The sequence below is a fragment of the Diachasmimorpha longicaudata genome, chromosome 3 (assembly GCF_034640455.1).
Source record: "Diachasmimorpha longicaudata isolate KC_UGA_2023 chromosome 3, iyDiaLong2, whole genome shotgun sequence".
In the NCBI taxonomy this organism is placed as follows: domain Eukaryota; kingdom Metazoa; phylum Arthropoda; class Insecta; order Hymenoptera; family Braconidae; genus Diachasmimorpha; species Diachasmimorpha longicaudata.
In genome coordinates, this window is record NC_087227.1 from 6,423,158 (window position 1) to 6,447,329 (window position 24,172).

Here is a 24,172-nt window from a genome sequence, read left to right on the forward strand (position 1 = left end):
TCTAAGAGAGTGTTAAATCCTCAACAGGAATTCTCAACTGCAGGAAATAAAAATAGTAATGTTCATTGCCCAGTATCTTTTCAGATCGTTCTCGAATAAAGTCCCTGTAAAAATCTTATCTGCCAGAAGGTGCGTGAGTTCTTTAAAGTCTCTACTGAAATGATCAACGAATTGTATCCTCTTTTTTTTCTTCTCCAGTTTATTGACATAGTGCTCGTAAAAACTTCATTGGGCACTTGATTCTTTTCTTTTCTTCTGTGAGTTCAGAAAAATTGCGAAACCCCATTCCGAGAAATGTACCTTTTACCTTTGATTTCCACAATTTGGTGGAAAGCCAGTTGAATGGAGTCTGGTCTAAATTTTGTATGTGCAAGATCGAACGCACATATTACGCCCCAATAGGGTAATAGGAGTGAGAAACCTCAGCGCATAGGTAATGGGTGGGAAAAATTCTAGGATTTGATTTTTCTATGCATTTAATTTTGTTCAGATATGTTTTTTCTCTGGAAAATTTGCTTCGATCCATTTTTAAAATTTTTTTCTTCAATTTTTTCAAATGGAAATTTCTTCCAATGGAACGAGGAAACAAATGAATGAGAATTTTTAATGAATATTCAACTGAAGGAGAAAAAAACTGGACGGAGAGAAGAATTGTTGAAAAATTACGTACCTGTTCCGTAATGTGCCAATCAAAACAGTATTCAATTAAAATGACGGAACACTTAAGCATTTATTCCTGAAAGTTCACTGAAAAAGTGCGTAACTGTTCAGTAATTTTTACCGAACATTATTTTGGGCGGCAGATTACGGAACAGGAACGTAATTTTTAAATAACTTTTCTCTCCATGTGGAAAAGGTGTTATAACGGTCTGACTAAAGCCGGCCGACTCTACTTGTCTTCATGATAGACCCGAGATCTCCAACAAAAATTAAATAATCCAACCGCGTCGCGGTACCTCACAACAAAGCAAATAAATAAGGAATTCTGAGAGAAAAAAGAGTCTTACAACGCTGAGTTATTCGCCAGGTCGATGTTGCGAAACATTACTCGGCTCTCGCGTCGCTCCTGGTCTACGTACAACAAGTAATTCCCCTTCAGGATGGAAAAACTTAGATTACTGCATTTGTCACTCACCTCTGCCTGGGTTTTCACCTCCTCCACTGAGCTCCCTACCATTCTCTCGGTCGAAACGTGGCGATGCATCTCACCATCGTCTTTCGGCTTTTTATACCTCTCACCCTTCGACCCTCATTTTCCCACTCTCAGCGTCCCTCAGTTGGCCGAGCGGGTTGGATTTACGAGGACGATCGCTCCAGTCACTAGCTTCTTTCTGAAAGTGAGACAAGAAACCTACAGTTTATTTTACCATTCTGAGGTTTATGGAAGACGAGGGATAATAATGATGAAGTTAAAGGGGAAAAAGAGCGACCTGTAATTATGAAAAAGCTGTGGGTGAAATTAGAAAAGGGCTTTCAAAGTATGAAGTTTGGCTGGGAATATGAGGAGCATAAAATATTTCAAGAAAATCTGGTTGAAATAGAAGGAAAAGATTTATCGAGCTTTTTCTTTCAGAAAATGACCCAAAAAATAAATATTTCACGAATAGTTCAATATCAAAACTTTCGAAGGAATATTCTGCACATATTCGTCAAAATAATATCGCTGAAGTTAATAACGACACTCCCGCTGACAGGGTTTGATTGAGAGGCAAAAGACGATTACAAATCTTTGATGATGCTTGAGCTACTGACCCGGAGTCTCAGCGCAATCGTTCGGAATCTTTCCAGGAAATTGGACCATTCGATGAGAAACTCGGTGAGGAGATACTTCACCTCACGATATCATTCGAGACAATCTGAAGCGCGATTTATTCTGATACCTCAGACGGTCTCCGTTTCGATAAGCAAATTACAACAGAAATGTCGATTTTTTAATAAATTTCCAATCGAATTGTCATTGCTGTGAATTTTTGGGGTTTACTACAACATGCAACACAATATTCCATGAATATGTTATGAAAAGCCAACGAAATTCATCGACAATAAATTTCGCTTAACATATTTTCTCCTAAGACCATTCACTCACAAAATAACGAAATAATAAACAATTCGCTTCTCGCCACTTCTCAAAATTGTTCTTTCACATTCATTTCCATGAAACCATATCCTTTATCGCGAAGAAAAATCTCAGATGTAATTTGATAAAACCTTCCAACCCCAGCACTCACCTCGTTCAGTCTATCAACTATAACAATAAAATATGCAGTCAACTTTTACTGTATTCCCTTGTTGATTTTTCCTTGAAAATAACAAGACCAATTGCAATAGCCATTGTTGGATATTCTACATCTCCCTTTCCAACTCCCTTCCAACCCCACTACACCCGACGTATCGCCACAATGGAAAATCCAGAGGAGATAATTTTTTCTCCTAAGCTGGTGTCGACGCTCGCCCGATGGAATACAAATAGCAAAGGGACTAGGCGCCCAGATTATGTCGTCTACGTGCCTGAGCTCGGAAATCCACTGGATTGGAGCCCGATTTTACCACACGGGTGAGCGTCGTGGAGGCATTCATCGTTATCTTTATGACGCCTGTATAATACTTGTTTTCAAACCGGAGGATTATGGCTCATGTGCCGTCAACATAGCAAGCGGTTAATCGATTTTCCATTTTCTTTCGATTGCCTCATCAAAATAGCGGTCTTATGACCTCCAGTGGTTCACAGTACTTTATTATTTATACACAACGAAGAAAAAGAACGAGGAAAATTACCGTGACCGTAGAGTTAAGTGGATTTCGATGGTTTCTCCTGGTGAAATGCATCAGACCATAATTTTTGTACAAAAATTACCCTGTTGTGTTATCAAAGTATATTATCAGTAATCGTTACCTCATTTCTATCTCATAAGTTTGTGAAAATGTAGATGATAAGTATTTTTAACTCTGCGTTAGATAAATTTTCAGGCAGCTAACACCGAACATTTTAGAACGAGTGGTAACTTATACTTTATCGGTACAAAAATTTGTCTCTGACGGCCTAGGAATTTTCGTTGAATCATAATTTTTAATTGCAATGAATTTATGGGTCAGGGAGACCTCAAAATAATTAAGAAAACGTCAACAACTGATTTTTCAGTTAAAAAATAGCTACGGTACGAACTCGAATGTGATTTACCGTTCATTTAATAACGAAAATGGTTTCACTTTTCAAAGTGATTCACATCCTGAAAAAAAGGGGTGGGATATTACACCCAGCACTTTGTGCATCGATTGCCCATCAGCTCACATGTGTTTCAAAGATCAAAGCTTTACAATACCCGATTTTAGTGATAAAAATGACGAAAAAAAAATAACGAGACAGGTGATGCGTGTTTAAAAGCACTGATAAAAATTGCATTTATGGAGGGAGAGAAGCGCATGACCTCTTTGCCCCAACTCTGCCTTTTATTATCGAATGGCGCGATATATTACAAGGTTAGCTGAATCAGATTGTCTGCCAATAGTGATGGATCGTAATTTCAGGAGTGAGTGTATGAAAAAATATTGATTCCACAGCTTCGACTATTTCCCATCGCGTGACTCCGTTTTCTCAAAGAGCTGAAGAAAATCAATACATTAAAAAAAAAAAAAGGGGGTGGATTTTTTATCGTTATTGGGTAAAGAAGACGAGGAAGGGGACATTGTTGGGTGGGAAAGTAAATCTGCGAGTGAGGCAGAGGCGATAAATATTGACGGCACTGGGGAAAGCTCCAATGGGGTCAGAAATGACCCGTTCGATAGGTGAGGACATTTCCGTCTCCAAACAATGGCAGACAAGCCGTCAGGCTCTTTTAGTTTCCGGAATGATGAAATCTTCAATTTTTATTGCCAAAAGTTTTTTTCAATACTGAACTGTTGAAGTGGTGCTTATCAACTTATCATGGACAGAGTTCACTGATTTGTTGGATTGAAATAAAAATAGTCTATCTACTGAATATTGTGGGAAACACGTGTGAAACAATTCCAATGAAAATTCATATGGAATTCATATGGAATTCTACGAAATTTTTACTAAAAAGATGACACGAGAACAGTTCAAAAGGATATGCTCGAAAGATAATTACAATTTATTAACTGTTTTTCGTCGAATATCTTGCAGAATCTTCTTAAAAAATTAAACAAAATTTTAGTGAAAACTCCCTAAAATTCTGATAAAATCTTGACAAGAATTTTCGCTGATGACTGAATTTCCAGAAAATTCGACAAGTCTTTCTGGTGAATGGTATTCCCCTCCTGGAATAGTAGAAATCAAACGTACGATGAGGTTTTTACGAGTACTACTTTGATGAAATGAGTGACAAAGACGGAGCGATTCATTGATCATTTCATTCCACAAACTACTAAGTCATTCGTTGAAATAATCAACATTTTTGTTGAGGGAAGGGATAACCAAACAGTTGATCAGTTGGTCGACGCTGTTACATGGGAGGTAAATTTGCGGATGAGGCCCTGACAATTCACTGTGACATATACGCACCATCGAGAACCCATTACCATATCTACAATACGTCGAAGAATACACCAGCATACATCCGAACTGACCATCAAGTGGTAATTTCGCTTAGAGTGGAGTCAAAGGGACGTCAGTCTCCATTAAATGGTCAAGCGATTCAGACGAAAATCGGTGTCTGTCAGTGATCGGCTTTTTGCAGTGACCTGACAGCTTCATTTCTCTCGGCTATGATTGAAGTTTGGGATTTTTTGCGAAATAAACGAAAATAAAATTTAAAAAAGGAAATTTCCCTCTGCTGACAACACAAGAAGAGAAATATCTATTAAAAATAATCTAATTCCTCACATAATCCGTGAATAAATATTATTTATAGTTGACAACAACAACAATTTTAATATTATTGATATCACCCTCGATTGGAATTAGATTAGCCCCATTTTTCCGGTACCTTCATCACCCTGATGACATGATATACTATTTTTCATTCTCAGGTTCCCAATAAATATCATTTTTTTTCGAATACCCGTTACGAGGGCTTTTATTGAAGTTAATTTTTTTAAAAGCGTTGCGAGAGCTTCACTGAGTCGAAAAGACCGGTATCACTCAGGGCTTTCTCATCGCAAAATTTAATTATCTGAAAGGGACGGTATATCATACAATAGCAGAGTCGTGACGATTACTTTCGTCACGATTATTACCCCAGCATTTTTATCTCGAGTTGTTCATAACACCTCGAGATTTGGTTTATTTATTCTCGACTGGTCGCACATTGAGCTTCGCGCTGCTATTCTCCGTCTGCCGATTGTAAAATGACTAATTGTAAACTGAAATAATAATAATGGAATAAATACTAATAACGAATAATTAATCAACAAAGGAGATGATGACCGTAGGTGCTATAATTATGATCAGCTCGAGGAGACACACTAAATGAGAAATTTCCAAATTTTCAGTTTGTAATTCAGAATATTTCAGTAGTAATGGCAAAAGTACGGCAGACGGTTGCGCCAACCCCATTCTGCGACCACTCAGGGGTTAAAGCCCTTAACTTAAGGGCTGGAATAAAATTTACCGTGGGATAAAACTTTGTTCTTCAAAACTTTCGTATTTCAAACGAAAAAATTGAATATTTTCCGCGCGAAAATTATGGAATTACCCGAGTCATTTCGTGGAATTTTGTGATGGAATTAGTTCTGGTTCTTTAATCGATCCGATATTATAATCAATTCCCTTCATTAATTAGTTTTAAAACTACGGTAGGCTTTATTCCTAGAAATTATTCACGTAGTTTCCTTTTGTTTAAAATAAATGCCTGAATTAACGCGAATTCTGCTGCGGTGAGCCACTGAGATTCCCCAAGATTTAGTATTTCGTAATGTTCGAGAGTTATCCTCAGGTGAATACTGTTGTAGGAGAGAAATGTTAAGCGTGAGCGACAATACCCTGGGGATATGCTCCATGTTTGGGGCAGTTAGATTTCTATATTAAACTGTGAAAGTTCACTCGTGAACGTTACGAGTTATCGCACATCTGGATATATCGAAATTTTCCTTTGGTTAATTCATGGAGGGGTGGAAAAACCAACTATTGTTTTTCTCTCCATATCTGCATTACACGGAGAGAAAAATTCTTGAAAAATTACGTCTCTGATCCGTAATCTATCAATCAAAACAGCATTCAGTAAAAATTACGGAACCGTTAGGCCTTTTTCACTAAACGTTCTCATCTTTTTCTGGAACGTTTTAGATTTCTTTCCTGAAATTTCAGTAAAAAAATTTGTAACTATTCCGTAATTTTTACCGAATATTGTGTTCACTATCAGATTACGGAACAGACGCGTAATTTTCAAAGAATTTTTCTCTCCTTTAACACGAAATCAAATCCTCCGACACACATTTGGAATATTCTCCAATAATATTGACTTGTTTGATGAATATCATGTCGGCAATGGTTCTCCATGGCTTCCCAAGGTCACGAGGAGAGTCTGGACGTGGGGGATAATGTAACATGGGTCGAGAAGACGTTGATCCATGACACAGTCCATAATAAATCGTTTCCATAATGATCAATATCTTCTGACAGAGGTACCAGCAGAATTAGCAGGCGAATACAAGTAGAAAAGTCTTGATTGGGTCAGGCCGAGAGATATGACGGTTACGTTAAGGGAAAAAAGCGCTAAAAATGCTCCGACTGGTCACAGATGAGAGAAGAGAGAGAACGCAGTGTTTCTATTTATAATAAAGATCTGCCTCAACGTACCCATGACATATCTAGTTCAAAAGGTCAGAAAATTGCGTTGAAAGAGATAAATATCACTGATGAGACGAGACTGACGTTTCGCATAGTTCAGCCGTCCCTTTAGGGTGTGCTAAGAGGAAGGAGAAGGCGGATGTCGTGAAATTTTTAATTTCAGTGGTAACTTCCTCCGTTCTGATTCAGACTGATCATCATGTACTATTCAGGTTTAGCTCAGTTCTTCAGATAATTCTAACGAATACTATCACATGAATATTTCCTGACAATTCTGTCTATGAAAATACACAAGCAAACACCAAGACACGATTTAATGATTCATGCAAGCCCAGATTCAATTATTAGCCGCTAGTCCCGTGACCCCACATTTCACCGGAGATTTCGGTTTCATGTCTGAGCGCTTTTATCCAGGATTTCTCAATCGACCATGAGAGAAAAAAAAAAGTGGAGCGACTACAAAATAGTCTAAGGATTTGCTGTGCTCGTAAACTGTGATTGAATTTTTTTTTTTTTTCCCGCTCAACTGAGGATTTATAGAGTCCGATGGATTGTACAAACATACCAAACTGGATTGCTCATGTACGTGCTGCTTACATGGGCTTTACGACCTTTGTGAGTTCGTAAATGTCACGAGATCCAGAGACATTTCATGAAGGATAGATCAATAACAATTACTTTATTTTCAGATTTTCTGATCAACGGTATAACGATTGATTGATTTATATTAACTGTAAGGTGGAATGATTTGGTTCTATAGCGAATGGTAAAATTTGAGACAGCGAGGAATTTATTTTTGTAACGGTACGAAAAAGAATTTTCTATCAAAATTCGAATTTGAGTACTAGGAAAAATCACACTATATTGACTGTAGAAGAATTTAAAGTTGTTAATGTAAAATTTTTCTAGCTTTTTTGTACAATTGCTGGAGATTTGTGGAAAATTTTCACTGAAGTTCGGGAAAAATTGTCATTTTGACAATAAAAAATGGTACAAGTTGTCATTTTAGACAATAAAAAATGGGACAAGTTGTAATTTTAGACAATAAAAGTTCCAATGTCCCTTCCGCCTCTCGTCCTGCACCAGCACCGGATTTTTTTGGAGAAATCTCTCTCCGTGTGGCGAGAAAAATGAGTTTGTAATGTTTATTACCGTTCGCCGGCTCGAATTTTCCAACTAAAAATTAATGACGAATTCTAAAAGAGAGTTTGAGTGACTGAGAGCTCATTTACATCGGGCTGGGATATGAAGTAAGCGGTTTATCATTTCCACTAGTGTGTAAAGCTAAAAGTGATGAGGGGTGCGATGGAAAGGGGGATGCAGAGAGAGAGAGAGATGGGGAATAACGCGACGGGGTATCTAGCTACCCTCCCTCCTGTCTAACCATATGGTAGAGATGAACCGATATACATAATGTTATTCTGACTGTCCGTTCAAAATGCGGAAACTCTGATCGTTACCGGTGCGCCAAACGTTCTCGTGCGCAATTTCACAGCCAAGAGACGCCAAATATACATTAGACAACTTTGCCAATGGCGGTGTAGAGGGTTAAAGCTTCACAATTTGCATTTGGAATTGTGTCAGATTGTATATACCCCGTTGCGTCAGTTTAAACGCATTTCGTAATGAATTTTAATGGTTAAATTCATGGTAAATAATTTTACGGAATTATTCATGATAGAAGAGGTGATGAGGTGAATTTGGCTGTAAATTTGAGAATTGAAAAATATTATTTTACAGGCACCTGAAGCCATAATCTTGCACAATAAAAATTAATGGACTAACGGAGTAACATATTCCGATAATTTTTAAATTTTCTTCGCTATCACACGAAGTGAAAATTACCGAACACTTTTTCCGGAAAGTTCACTGAAAAAGTGGATAACTATTCCGTAATGTTTACCGAATACTACAAGCACGTAATTTTTCAAGGATTTTTCTCACCATGGAAGAATTTTTCAACAATGTCGTCACATTGAATGTCCCTTTAAAAAATCATCAATTCTCCAGGACTCAATAAACTGCGATGAGCACCGTCACTATACAAAAACCTCCAATCCCACCCATCAACGTAATTTCTGATTTACCCTCCAGTCAACGAGAATCTACGGGGGATAGGATTTTCCAGATTGCAATGAAGTGATACTGCCTAGTGAACTTGGATTTTATAGCGACGAGGAGACGAAGGAAGAGAGAAGAAGGAGTACACCAATGGATCACCTGCTTGAGCACCACTTAACTCATATATATGACAGCAACAGATGTGAAATGGTTTTTGGCTTATCGGTTGGAATTCTGCCAGGTTTGACCTCACGAGTTTGCATGAATATTTAACCTCACCGTGGTGCCCTCCAATCCCATCCACCCATCACCACCACCACCACCATCACCAGCTACCTCACACGCTCCGGTTGTAAACCGAAACGTCACAGCTATAAAGGGACATACCATAGAAATGCGTGAACTCGTCGGTGCGTCTGGTATCGTAAAATTGAAGCTCCAGTGTTTTCCCCCTGGAATTTCTATGGGTTATGAAAGTATCGAAATTTTTATCGAATTCATACATATTGTAGAAGTATAACCAGGTGAATTGCACATATATTTCCAAACCGTAGTGTCTGATGAATTTTTCACTTTTCCGTTGTTTTCCGGTGCGAAGAAATTCACCGGAAAACCCTATCGAACTGCGGGAGTGCAAAATCTACCAAAACCTCTGATTATGAGTAAAATTAACAACAAGTTCTAGGGGAGACGCCTGAGTTCTCATCCCCAGTCGCTACTGAACCAGAAAAAATCGATAAAAATTAGGAAAATAGTAGATACCGGGTTCACAAATATTTCCATTCGGTACAATGTTGATTGTCCACATTGATACTATGGGCCGATATTAATTAATATCGCAGCACTTGTATTTAGTATAGAAGCGCCAAGTTTCGTCCAAATGACTAGAACTGAGCCCAAGTAAATCTCATTAAGGTAATGGATTTTGGAGGGCATATTATATCGCATGAATGAATCGTGTACAGCAGGGATTGTGATTTAAGAGTTATCGGAAAATGAAAGAGGAATTAAATAGAATTTTCCGTCGGAGGGATTCACTCCTCATTGCGTTCTCACCAGGCGCCACTTCTCTTTTTCTACTTTGCCGGTATTATGGGGGTTTACTCTGAATATGGGGAGAAACAGATACTGTTTGACGTTGGAGATTCCTCCAGTAATGGACGAATGCTTGTACACGTTAACGAGAGAGTACCAATTTTAGTAATGACTGTGGGTTTACGGGAAAATTCCGTATCTTGATGAGGGATGCACTCATGGGCTTTAAGTCCCTGTCTGTTTGTTATTCGATGGGGTGCATTAATAATCGAGAAGGAATACAGTATTAATTAAATAATCGTACGGTGGAATTTTCATATGCAGTAAAAGCTATTTCTGCTGAAGAACATTTTTTCATTTTCCTTTCCATCACCATTCAATACCCTGTCCCATTACCCTGACAATCAGCTCATGAAATTTTAATTTCTTCGAATTAATGTCCTCAAAAAAAATTGATTTTTTAAAGAAATTTTTAAATAGTATTAAATGATGAACCTGTTTTATCTTGCAGTGGGGACAGGGGGGAAGGCATCGTATATGTATGATATTGGAAGTTAAGAGCATTCAGACAAATCCTAATTTGATTTCAAACAGTTGTCCGACCAACTCTTGATGAAAAAAACGCCACTGAAATGAGGGATGATTCTTGAGGAAATCCGGTAAAAAAAAAAGTGAGATAGTTGAGACGTGATAACAGGAATGGGGTCAACTACGTAGAAACTTCTTGGGAGCTCTCTTTCGCGAAGAACTGTAAGGGCTCTCGAGAGATCTTGTGGTGAAACCGATCAATTTCCGGGAGGGTAAGAATTTTTTGCTCAGATCACTGGGGTCTGATTTGCTGAACCTTTGAGAGACGTGACAACAGACCCCAACATTATTAGAAAATTCACAAGGATCTGTTAGCACCTCAATTTATATTCTCCACAAATCTTAGCTGAAATGACCGTCATTTCATCATCATCTGATCATTTTTATCAAGTGTTTGCTGGAAAGACTGATGATATTTAAATCGTATTATTTAAGGTGGGTATTTATCGACGAGGTAAACACCAACACCACCGTATGTCACTTGGGGACATGGGAAATAGCCCCAAGATTTTTCCCCATGAGGTCACTTCACCGGAAGTGAACGTAACGGCTGTTGATTTTGAGGGTTGAAGGGTGAATAACATCAATTGCATGATAACAGAAGGTCGAATTAAAAATTAAAGTCAAATGGTTTGTCATATGGTGTTGGATAATTCAACGAAGAATTAGAGAACATCATCAACGAAAATTTTTCCAATCGGATCGACCTATCAATAAATGTTGTGAGAGGAAATGTTATCAAATGAGGAACAGATTTGATAAGTTATTCCTCAAGTATCATCTGGCCCTCCATAAAGTGATGACAACAGATGATAACTCGAGGAATAATTACCCAGTCTCTTGAAATGCCACTCCAACTTCGATAAATCGATGAATTACGAATGAAGAATTGAAACAATGTTCCAATTTCATAGCAATTACAAACCAATCGTTGGAGGGTACTTCACGAGAGTTCGCCAGTTAGTGCCCGAGCCCTTCAGTGTTTCGATAGTCCTCAGTTCGATACAGCAGTTCGATTCAATGTTAAATCGATTTTCCAATTGAGGAAAAGAGAAAAAAATGATGTGAACTGGTTGAACCAAACTGGGGAATAAATGAATAATGTACGAAAATAACGAATAAATTGATGAAAAGGGGCATTGTCATGACCGGGAGAAAGTTGACAGCCAACATATCACTGATCCTGGCTCGCAGCTGCCTTCTTAAGTATTCTCAGGACGTCGTGTATCGTCTCCCGCAGTCTTCCAGCAATTCCGACGTTTCTTGCATAATAAAGTTGGTACCTTCAGGAATCCGCAAATGGGGAAATAGTGGGTGTAATCGAAGGCAATGTGATGGCAATGAGATTCAGCGAAATGAATTAAATGGACGAATGAATTGCAAAAAATTCCAAAGATTTATAAGAGCTCATTTTTTCGAGAAATTAAAAGAACATTTACATTCGGAGAGAAATTTTGGATAAAAATTAGACTTTGAAGGCTAATTTAGTTAATAAAACTAACGTCCCTAAACCATCCCTAAACCTAAAGCACCCCCTTCGTTCCTAAATCACCCCCTGGAGGTCTAATTTGTTTCCAAAATTTTTTTCTGTGCCTCCCTTTCCATTTACGATCTTCCTAGCTATGTGATTGTATATAATAAATTATTATATATATCATAAATAATATTATTTATAATATTTGTATATATATACATATTATAAATATTAAATTATGATTAGGGCACCAACTGTTTATGTTTATGTTTGTTTATGATTATTCAGATACAGAAATAGCCAGACGTTCAATATATCGGTCACGAAAAAAATTATTTCAGACATAATTTTTTAAGAGTAAATTATTCTTTCAATTGTTATCAAAATGTGATTATTATTATTCGATATAGGGCTCCTTGTACCACGATATCTAACGAGAAATACCGTTGATGGAGACCCGAACTCAAGACATACTTATAATTCCACCCTATTCCCGAAGTTTCATCAATTTCTTTAAAATTCGTAACGACCCACTTATCAATTCTGATTTTTCTTAAGAACCTCCAGCGGAAGTTGAGAAAGTGAGTAGACCGTAACGCACATATAGAGAATGAAAAGAGGGAGGGGGGAGGAATATTGTAAAGGAATGAATAAAAAATGGGGAACGAACGACGAGCGGAAGGCACAGATTGTGAAGGTCGAAACTCCCGGGGGTTAGGTAATTAAAGGGGAGGTAGGAACATATAAAATTGTGCAAAAAAGTACGAGAAGGAACAAAGGGCTTCGAAAATAATGACTTCACGGAAATTCATTTCATTTTAATTCCCATTTCGCTATTCATCGCAATTTTTTCGATAATGTAACTTCGAGTTTTTTAATGAGTGAATAAAAATGATGATCATAATTCTTGGAATAAAAATGGGTGGGGTTGACAATCACTGGAATTATTCCAGCAAGATGAAAATGAATCGAATTTTCAAGATTAAAATCTGGAATAAATTGCAGAGGAAAATTTTGGGGACTAAAAATATTCAGATTGAGAATTCGATAAAATTCAATTTTTCATTCTGTATCGATTTCAAGTTATTCAAAAATGAAGTTGTGCCAATCACGAAAGATTGACTTCCCTATCAGTCGGTAAAATACAAGAGGGATGGAATTATACTCCCCATGTAGCCCCGTTTCTCTCAGGCGGGAGAATTGACTGACTACGTTTTCCCCATCACAGATAAGAGTAATTTTTTACGGAATATTGTTCCTCGTAAAACAACAATTTTCCGACCTCGCAACGGAGAAAAATCGTGGATAAAGATTATCCGACCGTTTTATGAGCCACCGTTTCCTCATTTATCTCGAAATTTAGTAAAAATCAATGTATGATGATTAATTTTAATTGTACATCAGACAAATTTTGAATTCTCAACGCACAATAAATGTGATTCTTCCAGTTCAATAATTTTTTCGCACATAATAATGAAGATTCTAGAACGGTTTGAAAATTTCACCCCTATTTATTCTTATCAAGACAACAAACCTCTCATTAGAATTCTTCAAGTCCCTATTAGAGATCACAAGCCTGAAAATATTTCTTGCTTTCGAGTGCTCAAGTTAAACTGAACGCCTATGCTAATTTCAAAGTAAACCATCAGTCATCGTCGAGACGGTGAAAAAAGAAATTATAATCACTTTCTCCACATAACGTACATTTCTTTCAATTATGTGCCCACAAAACACGAAGATGACATGCCACTTCCGCTCTCAAAGGGTTTCTCCGCCCATTCACAAAAAAAAAAAGTGATGCTTCAATGGGAAGAAGGTAAATTTGATATTGCTGAATTTTAAATAATGCAAACTGCCTGAGAGCTGGTTTTCTGTTAACAATTTATACAGTCGTTTGATATAGACACGCCCGGAGCTACCCATGCGGATCCTTTGACTGTCCAGTGTTACGTTGAGCACCACAGACACGACACACCTCTCTATCTCCCTCTCCCTCTAATGTGCATGAGTGTCTCGCCACTTCCTGATGGCTGGTTAACGCGTGGGAAAAAGAATTTCGTCGTTTTGGCAATTAAAACAATTTATCTGAATTCATTATATCGCATTTTCCCCCGGCGGTCCGGTAGCTCAGCCCGAAAATTCAATGTGACAAAACGTCATCTCTTCTTCATCTTGAACAACACAATTATTATGATTTTTTAACACCTACGTTGTTTAATAACAACATTGTTCAGAATATACTCCTGAATTATCTAACTTTTTTTTAGGGAATATTTACTGTTTGAAAAATCCTGACCCTCACAAAGACGAACTATAACAAAAACTCTCCACTTCCTTCTCTACTTGCAATCCGGAATTTCAAGTAGAAACGGCCGTTGTGGGATCTGACAAAAATCATTGATTCGCAATTTTTCAATGTCAGTCATAAATATGCAGCTACTCTCCGGAGATTGTAACTGGGGGGCTTCTTTCATTATTCAGAGGCTTGTGTGCACCCGGAGGGCTGCAATTTTCACAGCCGAGGGTATATGGAAAGCTGGGTGGAAGATCCAGGGGCTTAGATACACCTACGTACATGTATTCTTAACCCATCCCCCATCGTGGTAAAGGGTAAATTTCAAGTGATGCAATTTTGTGGAACCCCGAGTGCACGTGTACTTGATCCTACCTCACTTTATCATTCGGTGCTAATGGAACACAAATAAAAGTGACTTTCAGACATGTCACTGTTGAGTGTGCTGTCAAGTATATGCTGCAGAAATAAAAGCAATAATAGTTGAGATATAAATTTCATTGAAAATAAGTCAAGACATCCGGAATCACATATTCTTCACGAAAAGAATTTTCTTCTCTCAGTCAATTCCACATAATTGCATTCCCACTGAATTAAAATTTCCCAATATTCGCGTTAATTTTAGTGTGCACAGCAAATTGGAATTTCATATGTATCAATCAAAATAATACGCTTGTCTACTCGAATTGATCCCCATGTTATTAGTCGATTGGAACCAATCTTTGAGATAATTTAAAAATCCACAGAATATTCGTCAACCAGTTAAAAACCACGTCATTACCCGGTGCATCCAGACAGAAAGTGTTGGAGGGGCGGAAGCACATCCTTCCCCCACCCCTTACCGATACTATAACGACTCATTTCCCCTCTGCCACCGGGGAAATAACGCAAACACCCGGGCGTCGCGCACGTGGTCGAGAGAGGGACAGTGAAAAAGTCTTCCTTCTTCATCTATGGTTTTTTTATATACCTCTTCCAAGCCAACAGGTAGAGGACGGGAGCACAGGTGGTACCCAGCACACAACGTGCGTAAGCTAATGCTGGCAAACGCGCTCTCAGTTTCAGTCATTCGTTAACGATTGTGAGTAGGGGAAACACTATCTCCAAACCTCTACAGAATCGAAAATATTACACAATGGAAAATGTTTACAATAACTTCGTTGAATGAGAAAGTCATTGTTCAACAGTTGTTTTGTTAATTAAATGTGTGATGTGATGATCTTTTGGAAAACAGTGTCTGTGAATTTTTTTAGAAGAAATTTAATCCCTGTGAATCTACTGTTTCGTGCTGTTCAGGTGATTAGTGGGTGTTATCAATGATGAAGTGATGTGATTTTTTTGTTAGTGGAGGGAAGTTATAGTTTACTGTCTTATTAAGGCTCATAAGTGGGTCGAATCTGGATACATTCTTTGTTTTCACAATTGAAAGAAACAGCCCTGTCGTTTGGACCGGCAGTGTGACCGCAATTCGTTGGAGCGGAATTATCGCGATGAAAGCGTAAGTATTCGAAGCTATTTTCTTACAAGATGAGGGCGTCAAAACAATTAGAAAAATCATAAGTGGAACTTTCGATTTCTTCCATTTTTTGGACAGTTCGAATGGAGATAATAACGCGGTATTTCGGATTTCATTGGCATATCTCGTGTCAATATTTTATTGACTGTAATCAGAGATATTTCATGCGAAAAAGTCGGCATGACGACGGGCCTAACACCAGTAATTCTCTCGGTATTGACAAAACATTTTTCTCAAATATCATTTTCACCATTGTATCAGGGTTTTTGGGGACATCTCAGTGATTTCCAAATTGAACTAGATTATCACGTCGGGTGTCATGAAAAATCATTCCCCTAAAATTCTGACGGTCTGATAAAGTCAATGTCATTTAGCTGTTGACTACGAGAACAAAAACCGGTGGAAATCGCGTCGAGCGGTAGTTTCTGCAACTCAAAAAATGTTAAACCAAAACAGTCAAAAAAATTAGAGAAAAATCCAGAATACGATTTTATAGCAATTGTTATGCGCCAGTCGTATGAGTACGTGTCCTTCACGGGCAAAAGTCTCGTACATGATGTAAAATAGTGAGGGGCTGGCAAGGGGCTGGTGGTGGGCTGCGGGGGAAAGACGAGGATGTATAATGTACGCAGCCAGTGAAAACGGTAGACGCGACCTCCGTCAGTTGGGGGATACCGAAGGGGCGACACGCCCGGAATCCGTTTCAGGGGAATGAGCAGCCACAAAGTGAACGAGAGAGTGAGAAAGGAGTAGGTGAAGAAGAAAGGATCATTGCGGCAAGCCTATCGTGCACGTCGTACCGATATAAATTTTCACGAATAAAGCGATAAATTCCACACGAATTCATGGGGATAGCGCGGATAGATGAATAGTGACCGGTTCAACGTGACTCGTGAACACGATTTTTGAGGATAATTCATGTGAATTCACGTGTCATTACAGTTTCTCTAGCGATTTGACGCTATCAAAGCAGTTTTTTTTTTTCAACTCCAAAGGACAATTTTGTTCAATTCGATCACGAAATTATCAAAAATCGAGTTATGAAGATGAAAACTCAGTTCAATGGCTCATTCTATCTCCACAATTGAACTAGATGTAGAGGAAAACTTTTTGACAGGAAAAGTTGCAATTCAGTTTTGCAATCTGAAACCTCAGCTTTCTTCATCGACTAAAAATTCAGAAATTATCATAAAATGCACTAAAAACCATCGGCAATTACCCGGAAAAATATTCGTCTGTAAGATCTTTTACAAATTTTCGAAAAAATCGTCAAAAGATTATTTGGAAAAACTTTAACAATTGTTGACAACCCAAAAAAATCTTCACCAGACATTTTCCTCGAATATTCGGTCGTCCTTATTGTTTCCCAGTAAACATTTTCGTAGCCATTTAACAAAACCACATATCGTCCCCCACCCGTGGCTGTACGAACCACAGATTTGTACCTGACCTCTGAATCCATTGATTTTAGATGAACATGGTGTTAACATCGAAGGAGAGAGATTCCCGGCCGAAGAAGACCGCAGGTCCAACCCTATCAAGGCTAAAACCAATGTCTTCGAAAATCACCCCAGTTCCACCGATAAACTGGGAGTTCAACGAGAAGATAAGCCTGAGCAGTGGCTCCAGTACAGGAATAGAAATGCGGGCGGATAAAAAAATTGGAATAGGTTTTATGGAGAAGAATCGAAAGCCATCCAATTCCAGACAATTGAAGGCCAGTGGAAAATCCCTGGACCTGTTCAACGTCTCAGGGCATCCACCACCCCCTAAAAATCCACCTCCCCTCAAAGTCGAAGTTTATCGGGAACCTGAAGACAGTGGTAACGTACTTCGAAGTGATTCAAAATACGAAATTGGAATTCCAGGCGAATGTACCATATCACGAAAGAAGAGACAAGAACGCCGAAAGATCGATAGTTTGAAGCAGTCCCGTAATACTGGTGATCTCACGGGAACCGTCCGAAGACGGTGGATTCCAGCTAATGAGAAGATAGACGATTCGATAGCAAAGAGACTCGAGTTGATCCACGAATTGAATCAGAAAATCCTAGCGAACTACGAGAGGATCCAATCGAAATCAAAGAAGCTCAATCCTAAAGTGATCACCACGACCAAATCATCGGACAGCTTGAAGTCATCATCAAAGAAGTCAATATCATCATCTAAAACTAGACCAGCTCTGTCAGACGTGAGGTACAAAGACCCAAATAAGGAGCACATCTATTCCGAGATATCTCCAAAAACGAAGTTAAAACCGCCTAAAAAATTAGACAGCCATCAAGTGATTGAGAAGGCGATGGTTCACCGAGTGGCTCAGGAGGTCAATGCCAATCCAAAAAATAAGTGGAGCCAAGAAGACTCATCTATCAAATTAGATAGCACCAGAACGAAGAGTCTGAAGCACCTCAACTCAAATTCCAAAGCAAAAACTCCAAGTTTTGTTGACGAAAACTTCATGATGATTTCCAAGCCGGAGTTTGAAGAATCTCAATTGAAAGGATCACTCAAATCGGAGATGGATGAATGTGATGCTGTGGAAAAGCACACTCCTCGGCTACCCGAGAAGGACCTCTCGTTCCCTGAAATTGAAAGCCAACAAAATATTGTGCCTGAATTCGATAAAAATCTACTCTGCACCAAGATCTATCCAGAATTTAATATAAATATGAAGACTTGGAAGGACGAGCTATACACATCTTTGAAACAGGATCAGCGTCTTGAAAGGAGAATGAAAAATAATCAAGGTGTGTGTAATGGTAATGGTAATGATGGAAAAAGAGATGAAACTAGTGGTCTTGAAAAAGAGATTCTGGATAATTTGAATGAAACCATTGGACGTTTCGATAATGAAAAGAATATGGATGGTGATGTAAATGTGGACGAGGGAACCGGTGAGGATACATTCAGTGAGGACTCGATTCAGTGTACTACTTCCAGTTCAAAGGTGAATGAAAAGGACACTAGTAACCAGGAAACATTTAATTCCTCATGGGATTCTGGTGTTGGAATCGATGTTGGCACCGGCAATGGATGGGTCAGAATTCACACGGGAATTGAGAGTAGCCTTGTCTATCTCACTATTGATACCACCACCAAGGATATATGCAGGGATATGCTGCTTGGTGATGAATTATCTATATATATTCAGGTAACGTAATAATTCAAATTTTTCATACACTTTTGAAAGAGATTGCACGATTGATCCGGTTTCCAGACCAATATACTTCAATTGTAGATTGGAAAAAAATGTTCAGTCATAACAATCGATTCTACATTCACAGTGAAATGATTTTCGTTTCCGAATGATAGAACTGTTTTAAACTCAATCGAGAAACTAGGAAATTGTCCAAAATTTCATTTCAAAGTATAGAAATGTATACCCAAGGGCCAAAGGTCACTGGATTCTGGCTATCCGCATATATCAAATATTATGCAACTCACACACAGCTGCGCTTTCACGAGGTCATTGCGTTGAATGCTCTCTCTCTCTCTCCTATACGTGACTAGAACTATGTGACACTTAGCAAAAGCCCTTGGACTTGCCTGTGAAAGGGAGTACAAAAGGTTTACCTCCCCCTGAAGAGCAGAACAGTATTTAATAATTCTCGTATTACGTATTGGTATAAGTCAAGAAAGAAATCGAATGGAAAGCCATCGTCTAATTAATAGGGATTACAATTGTGGAATAAAAGTTGCATAAAAATGTCTCATTAGAGAGACAAAGGGACATTAGACTATTTTTACGAATATCCAAAGGGAGATAATGGAAATTAGCACTTGCGGTTACCGATTCTGTCTGTAATACCGGCAATGACATTTCCAGAAAATTACGAGGTACTGCCAGTCTTATGAACCACCGGGTCCCATGTACTCATATATATTTCGACCCGATTACTGATAATCGATGCAAACGAGAATATTATTTGAATCGCTTCTATATAGCAGACAGTCTTCTGGTGCTCTACTGGGCATGACTTTTCATGACGCAAGCTCATTCCTTTTTCTGTTCTGTTTGCGTTTTTCGAGGGGCTATTCTCTATAAATTGTCGTCAAAATTAAATGAATGAATTGAGATTATTGAATTGCAATTTTAAAGATGGCGATTCAACTGAGGATTCGTTGGAGACTTTATCACACTTTAGTTCTACTGAGAAAGAAAATGATTTTATTTTTTCGAACGGAAACGGAATAGCAGAAATATTTGCAATTTTTAAGGAAAGTCTCCGGTGATTGCACTAAATCATTAAGAAACTTCGAAACAATATTTTCAGGGCCGCGAAACTCAATTAACGGCTTGCATTAATGATAGCTTCAGACATTTTTTAATAGAAAAACTCATTAATTAGAATCCGTTGGTTCCAAGTCCTTTTGTTCTAAAAATTTGAGAGAACCTGAAGAGAATATATTTCGCTCATGTTATGAGAGCTCAGGGCAAATGTAATCACGAAAATTAAATCTTTATTTACATTTCTTTGTGGCGTTATTATATACGGAGGAGATCGTAGGGAGCGCTTTGCGAATTTTATGTTATTTACATTGAACATTTCTGTTTACCTTCGTATGTTAAATGTATTTGATCAAGCAGATTTGGTCAGTTTTATTTTTTTGCGCATGGAATACCACAAACACTTGCAAAATTATCGGATATTTTCCGCAATCCCATGAAGGAGTGAAACGTTTCATGGAAAAAAAATCGCGATGCAGTTCCCGAACCAAAAATATTCTAATATTAAAAATTCATCTGAACAAAAATGTCTCCGGCTATCAACCCAAATTGGTAGATCAACTACTAAAAAATTTAAGCGATACCAACATTAATACCCAGAAATAGATACAAGATGATGGAGTGGGTACGTCTCACATAGACTAAGAAAGCATATGAATACACTGGGGATGAGGTAAGAGGATATTCGCAGTTATCCGTGGGGGCCCTCAGACGCGGATGGATTCGTTCCACTTGGGTACGGAGACTCCCAGGGTGTGAGAAAAAATATCGAAGAAAATATGAGAAGAAACGGAGGTGTACGCTTCCCGGATGATATTGAGAATAACCCGAGTCTGCGGACTATCAACTCATTATTGATTATTGATCGATGGGCTACCACAGCCCCTCGACTCCCATTTGCGAGAGGGTTATCATCTTTCTTAGAGAGGTAAAAATATAGAATTGGATTCAATAGCTATTTGAGAATTGAAGGTACACTTTGCAGGGATGGGGAGAGAAAATATAATGTGGGATCACGAGCCCTTTTGCAAGAAAGTTCGAATCTGTGGATAATTCACTTAATATTATATAGTGAATTCTCATTCATTTTCTCTGAATGAATTTCAATGAATTTTCATTCATTCCTGGGATTTTCAAGGTTTGCAAATTTATAAATAAAAAAATTGCATACCTGGTGCATAACAGCCTTGTAACCCCGCATCAGAAATCTCACAGCAAATGACATTCTGGATCCTCTCCCAGCCATAAAAATCCGAATGACATCTACAGCATCTCCATTCTCATCCGGAAATATTTTCTGTGATGATACTAGCGATTGAGGCGACAAGAGGAGTGGGGTTGGAGGGACAGGAGGATCAGACGAACCCGGAGGGTTATTTGGTATGACTGACGCAGCTCCAACGTTCGAGTTCGTCAATAGAATATTCTCTCCCACTCGTGCATGTCTTCACAATCCCGAGAAGGATCTCCAAAAAAGAATGAATCTTTAGTCACTCCTCTCGATTTCTTTACCTCCCACTCCTCCCTCACTCTTTCATCCTTTGAAGACATCATAGGCGTCTCGATCATTCGTCTCCGATTGCAGACGTCCTCGGATTTTCCTGGAATGAAGTGCACGGTTCAGCGACTACAGCAGATTAGATACTTGAACCACATCTCACGACTTTCGTAGTTGTATTTGGAAAAATAGAGATGAGGAAAATCTTGGCTGATAATGCTTGAATATTTTCGAGAAATTTCATGCAGAAAAATGAATTCAATTTCTTGCAGAAATATAATGAGGTCAACTATTCGTGACTTTGTGATTTTCTGGGACTGATTACATGGATCTCTGAATTTTTAAACAACAAGAAGACAATTCACCAGTGCACGATGAGGAAAAACTCGTCTAATTTTTTTCATTCATGAAAGAAAAATTATAACAACAAGTATCTCTAACAGAAAAGATCGATTTTGAAGGATCGTTAAAGGGGTAAATGTCAAGATTAAAGTTGGGAAATTCATAATGAATAATCAAATTAATTTCTGTAATTATTCGAAACATCGAAATGGCATTGCTATCGATGTAAAACGTACGAAATGACAAGTTGGAGTAACGAGCATCATGGCAGTTTACATATGGGGAGTATCGAGATGAAATTTTCGCGGTACAGTGTGTATATAAGGGCTTATACAAGGCTCACCTCAGAATCCTCCGAATATCCCCCCGAAGACGTATCTGGGTCACGGTATACAACGACGAAACTGACTATAAGACGTTATTCCAATCTGGAACAGGATTTCCCAGGCAGTTTGTAGGATGGGGATGGAAATACTATGGCTGTTTGATAACAAGTTCATGCATGAATCGATGCGTCGACAGTTTATTGTTCTCTGAAAAAGCAAATAACACTCTGTTATGTGACTTGTGGTATCAAAAATATTGGGGCCGTTGTGGTTATCTGCATATTTATTCACAAAATCCGTGGAAACTTACCATATTTCACGCATTCGAGGACATCCATTTTTTTTATTATCACGAGACTGATTGTGTGTTCCGCACGTGGGATTTGAATTCCCCGACTTCGATATGAACATATGGCGATTATCCTCACCAATGAGGAATCAGAATCACGCGTTTCGATATATTTCGATTTAGCACGAACTTCATTTATGTGACTGTCCTCTTGAACGTGACTGAACCTGCGCTACAGGATTCTGTAATTATAAAAATCAATATTTAAAAAATGAAATTAATAACGCCGATAAATTAAATCCTTAAAATTATTGTCAATCGATGAGGAATAAGCGGGAGAGGCTCTCCAGATATCGATAGTTATTTATTTTGAGTGTGTTTTTTAAAGACGATAAACCATTTTTTTTAAACTAAAGAAATATAAATACGAACAATGACACGCTATTTTTTTTTAAATGCTCCATTCAACACGATAAAAAATAGTTTGATAAACGATAAAGATGAATGGTACATTTTATCAAAATTCATCCCAGAAAGTTCATGTAAAAAGAGTCAACAGTGTATTGTTTCACTCCAATTGAAATCATCTCGATTGATCAATCGATATCAACAACAAATATTTCTCTCTTTTTCAAAGAAATCGTGCGTGAAATATGTCAAGGATATCAAGTTTACGTTTCGAAAAAGATGAAATCGATTACACAAGGGAAAAATTCAACACCTGTCTCTGAACGTGCGACAGGTGCATTCTTGAATGTTCCAAATGGTTTGGACTAGACCCGTGCCCAATAACTTCAACCGTTCAACCTTGCACTCCTTGAGGACATCGGTATGATATAAAGAGGCAAAAAGAGATGGAAAAAATTGTAACATGTGTTCCAATGTGGCTACAAGTTAACCAATACTGATATCATTCTCTGGACGCTGTCTTTGTTTCGATTATTGACTGGACGGGATACCGATTCACCTCGTCTAGGGTACTGTGAAAATATAGACAATTTTTGTCCCGATGTCCTATCTATGACCAAAAATAGTTTAGACTTTTATTCGGTCTGTAGGGATGTGTTATTTCGTGGCTATTGTTTATTTTGTTCTGTGGAATGAGAAAATATTCCAGGAATTTTCCAAATTTATATTCGGGTTACATATTCGCGGATTCGACGTGCATTCCTATGAGTTTGCGATAATAAAGGGAAATATTCGTAGAATTTCGTGTAACATTTGCAATGATGAAATGAATGAATCAATCAATGTGTCAATGTCGAATAGCGAGAGGATCACACACAGAGTCGGGAGAAATTCTGTTTTGATGATCAAATTACTAACAATGGCGATTGGCTTTCAACAAAAATATCCAACGAAAATATTTTTTAGAAGTATTATATTTACCAAATTTGGAAGTTTCCATTTCTCGTGGAGAGACGACTAATTTTGGCTTCACTAGTTCATCTATGATAGATCAATTGTTTATTCACTTCAACTGAATCTATAAGTTTTAAACAATGCAGGTGGATTCACTCCCAGCGTCGGACGCCATCACACAAAATGCTGCGTCATACGATCATCACGGTACCACTAGCGCCGCCGCCGGTTCCGGTCGCGATGGCGCTAGTGTCGATTTTCCGTTTGCGTCTTCACGTCCCTTCCAGGACCCAAAATTTCCTCGTCTGCCCTCATTACACAATATAGTGTATCATTTCAGTGCCCAAAGTATCATCACTCCTGTGAAAAATTGGTCCAACAATATTTTTTTTAATAAGCAAATGGAGATTAAGCA

The 24,172-nt window shown here is 38.2% G+C and overlaps 1 protein-coding gene and 1 long non-coding RNA gene across 2 annotated transcripts in view; one reads left to right on the forward strand and one right to left on the reverse strand.

Annotated features, from left to right (window-relative positions):
- Positions 1–995: 995 nt before the first annotated feature.
- Positions 996–24,169, reverse strand: LOC135160441 (uncharacterized). The gene is made up of 5 exons (XR_010298569.1): positions 23,785–24,169; positions 22,417–22,637; positions 22,124–22,313; positions 21,112–21,541; positions 996–1,331 (listed from the first exon to the last, which is right to left on the reverse strand). It is a non-coding gene; the product is annotated as an uncharacterized LOC135160441 (long non-coding RNA).
- The window catches only part of LOC135160394 (protein phosphatase PHLPP-like protein), a 67,704-nt gene continuing 58,830 nt past the window's right edge, over positions 15,299–24,172 (forward strand). The window contains exons 1-2 of the mRNA XM_064116893.1: positions 15,299–15,694; positions 17,184–18,863. Coding sequence (XP_063972963.1) covers positions 17,184–18,863 — 1,680 coding nt within the window. The 5' untranslated portion in view covers positions 15,299–15,694. The remainder of the gene's footprint in view (positions 15,695–17,183; positions 18,864–24,172) is intronic.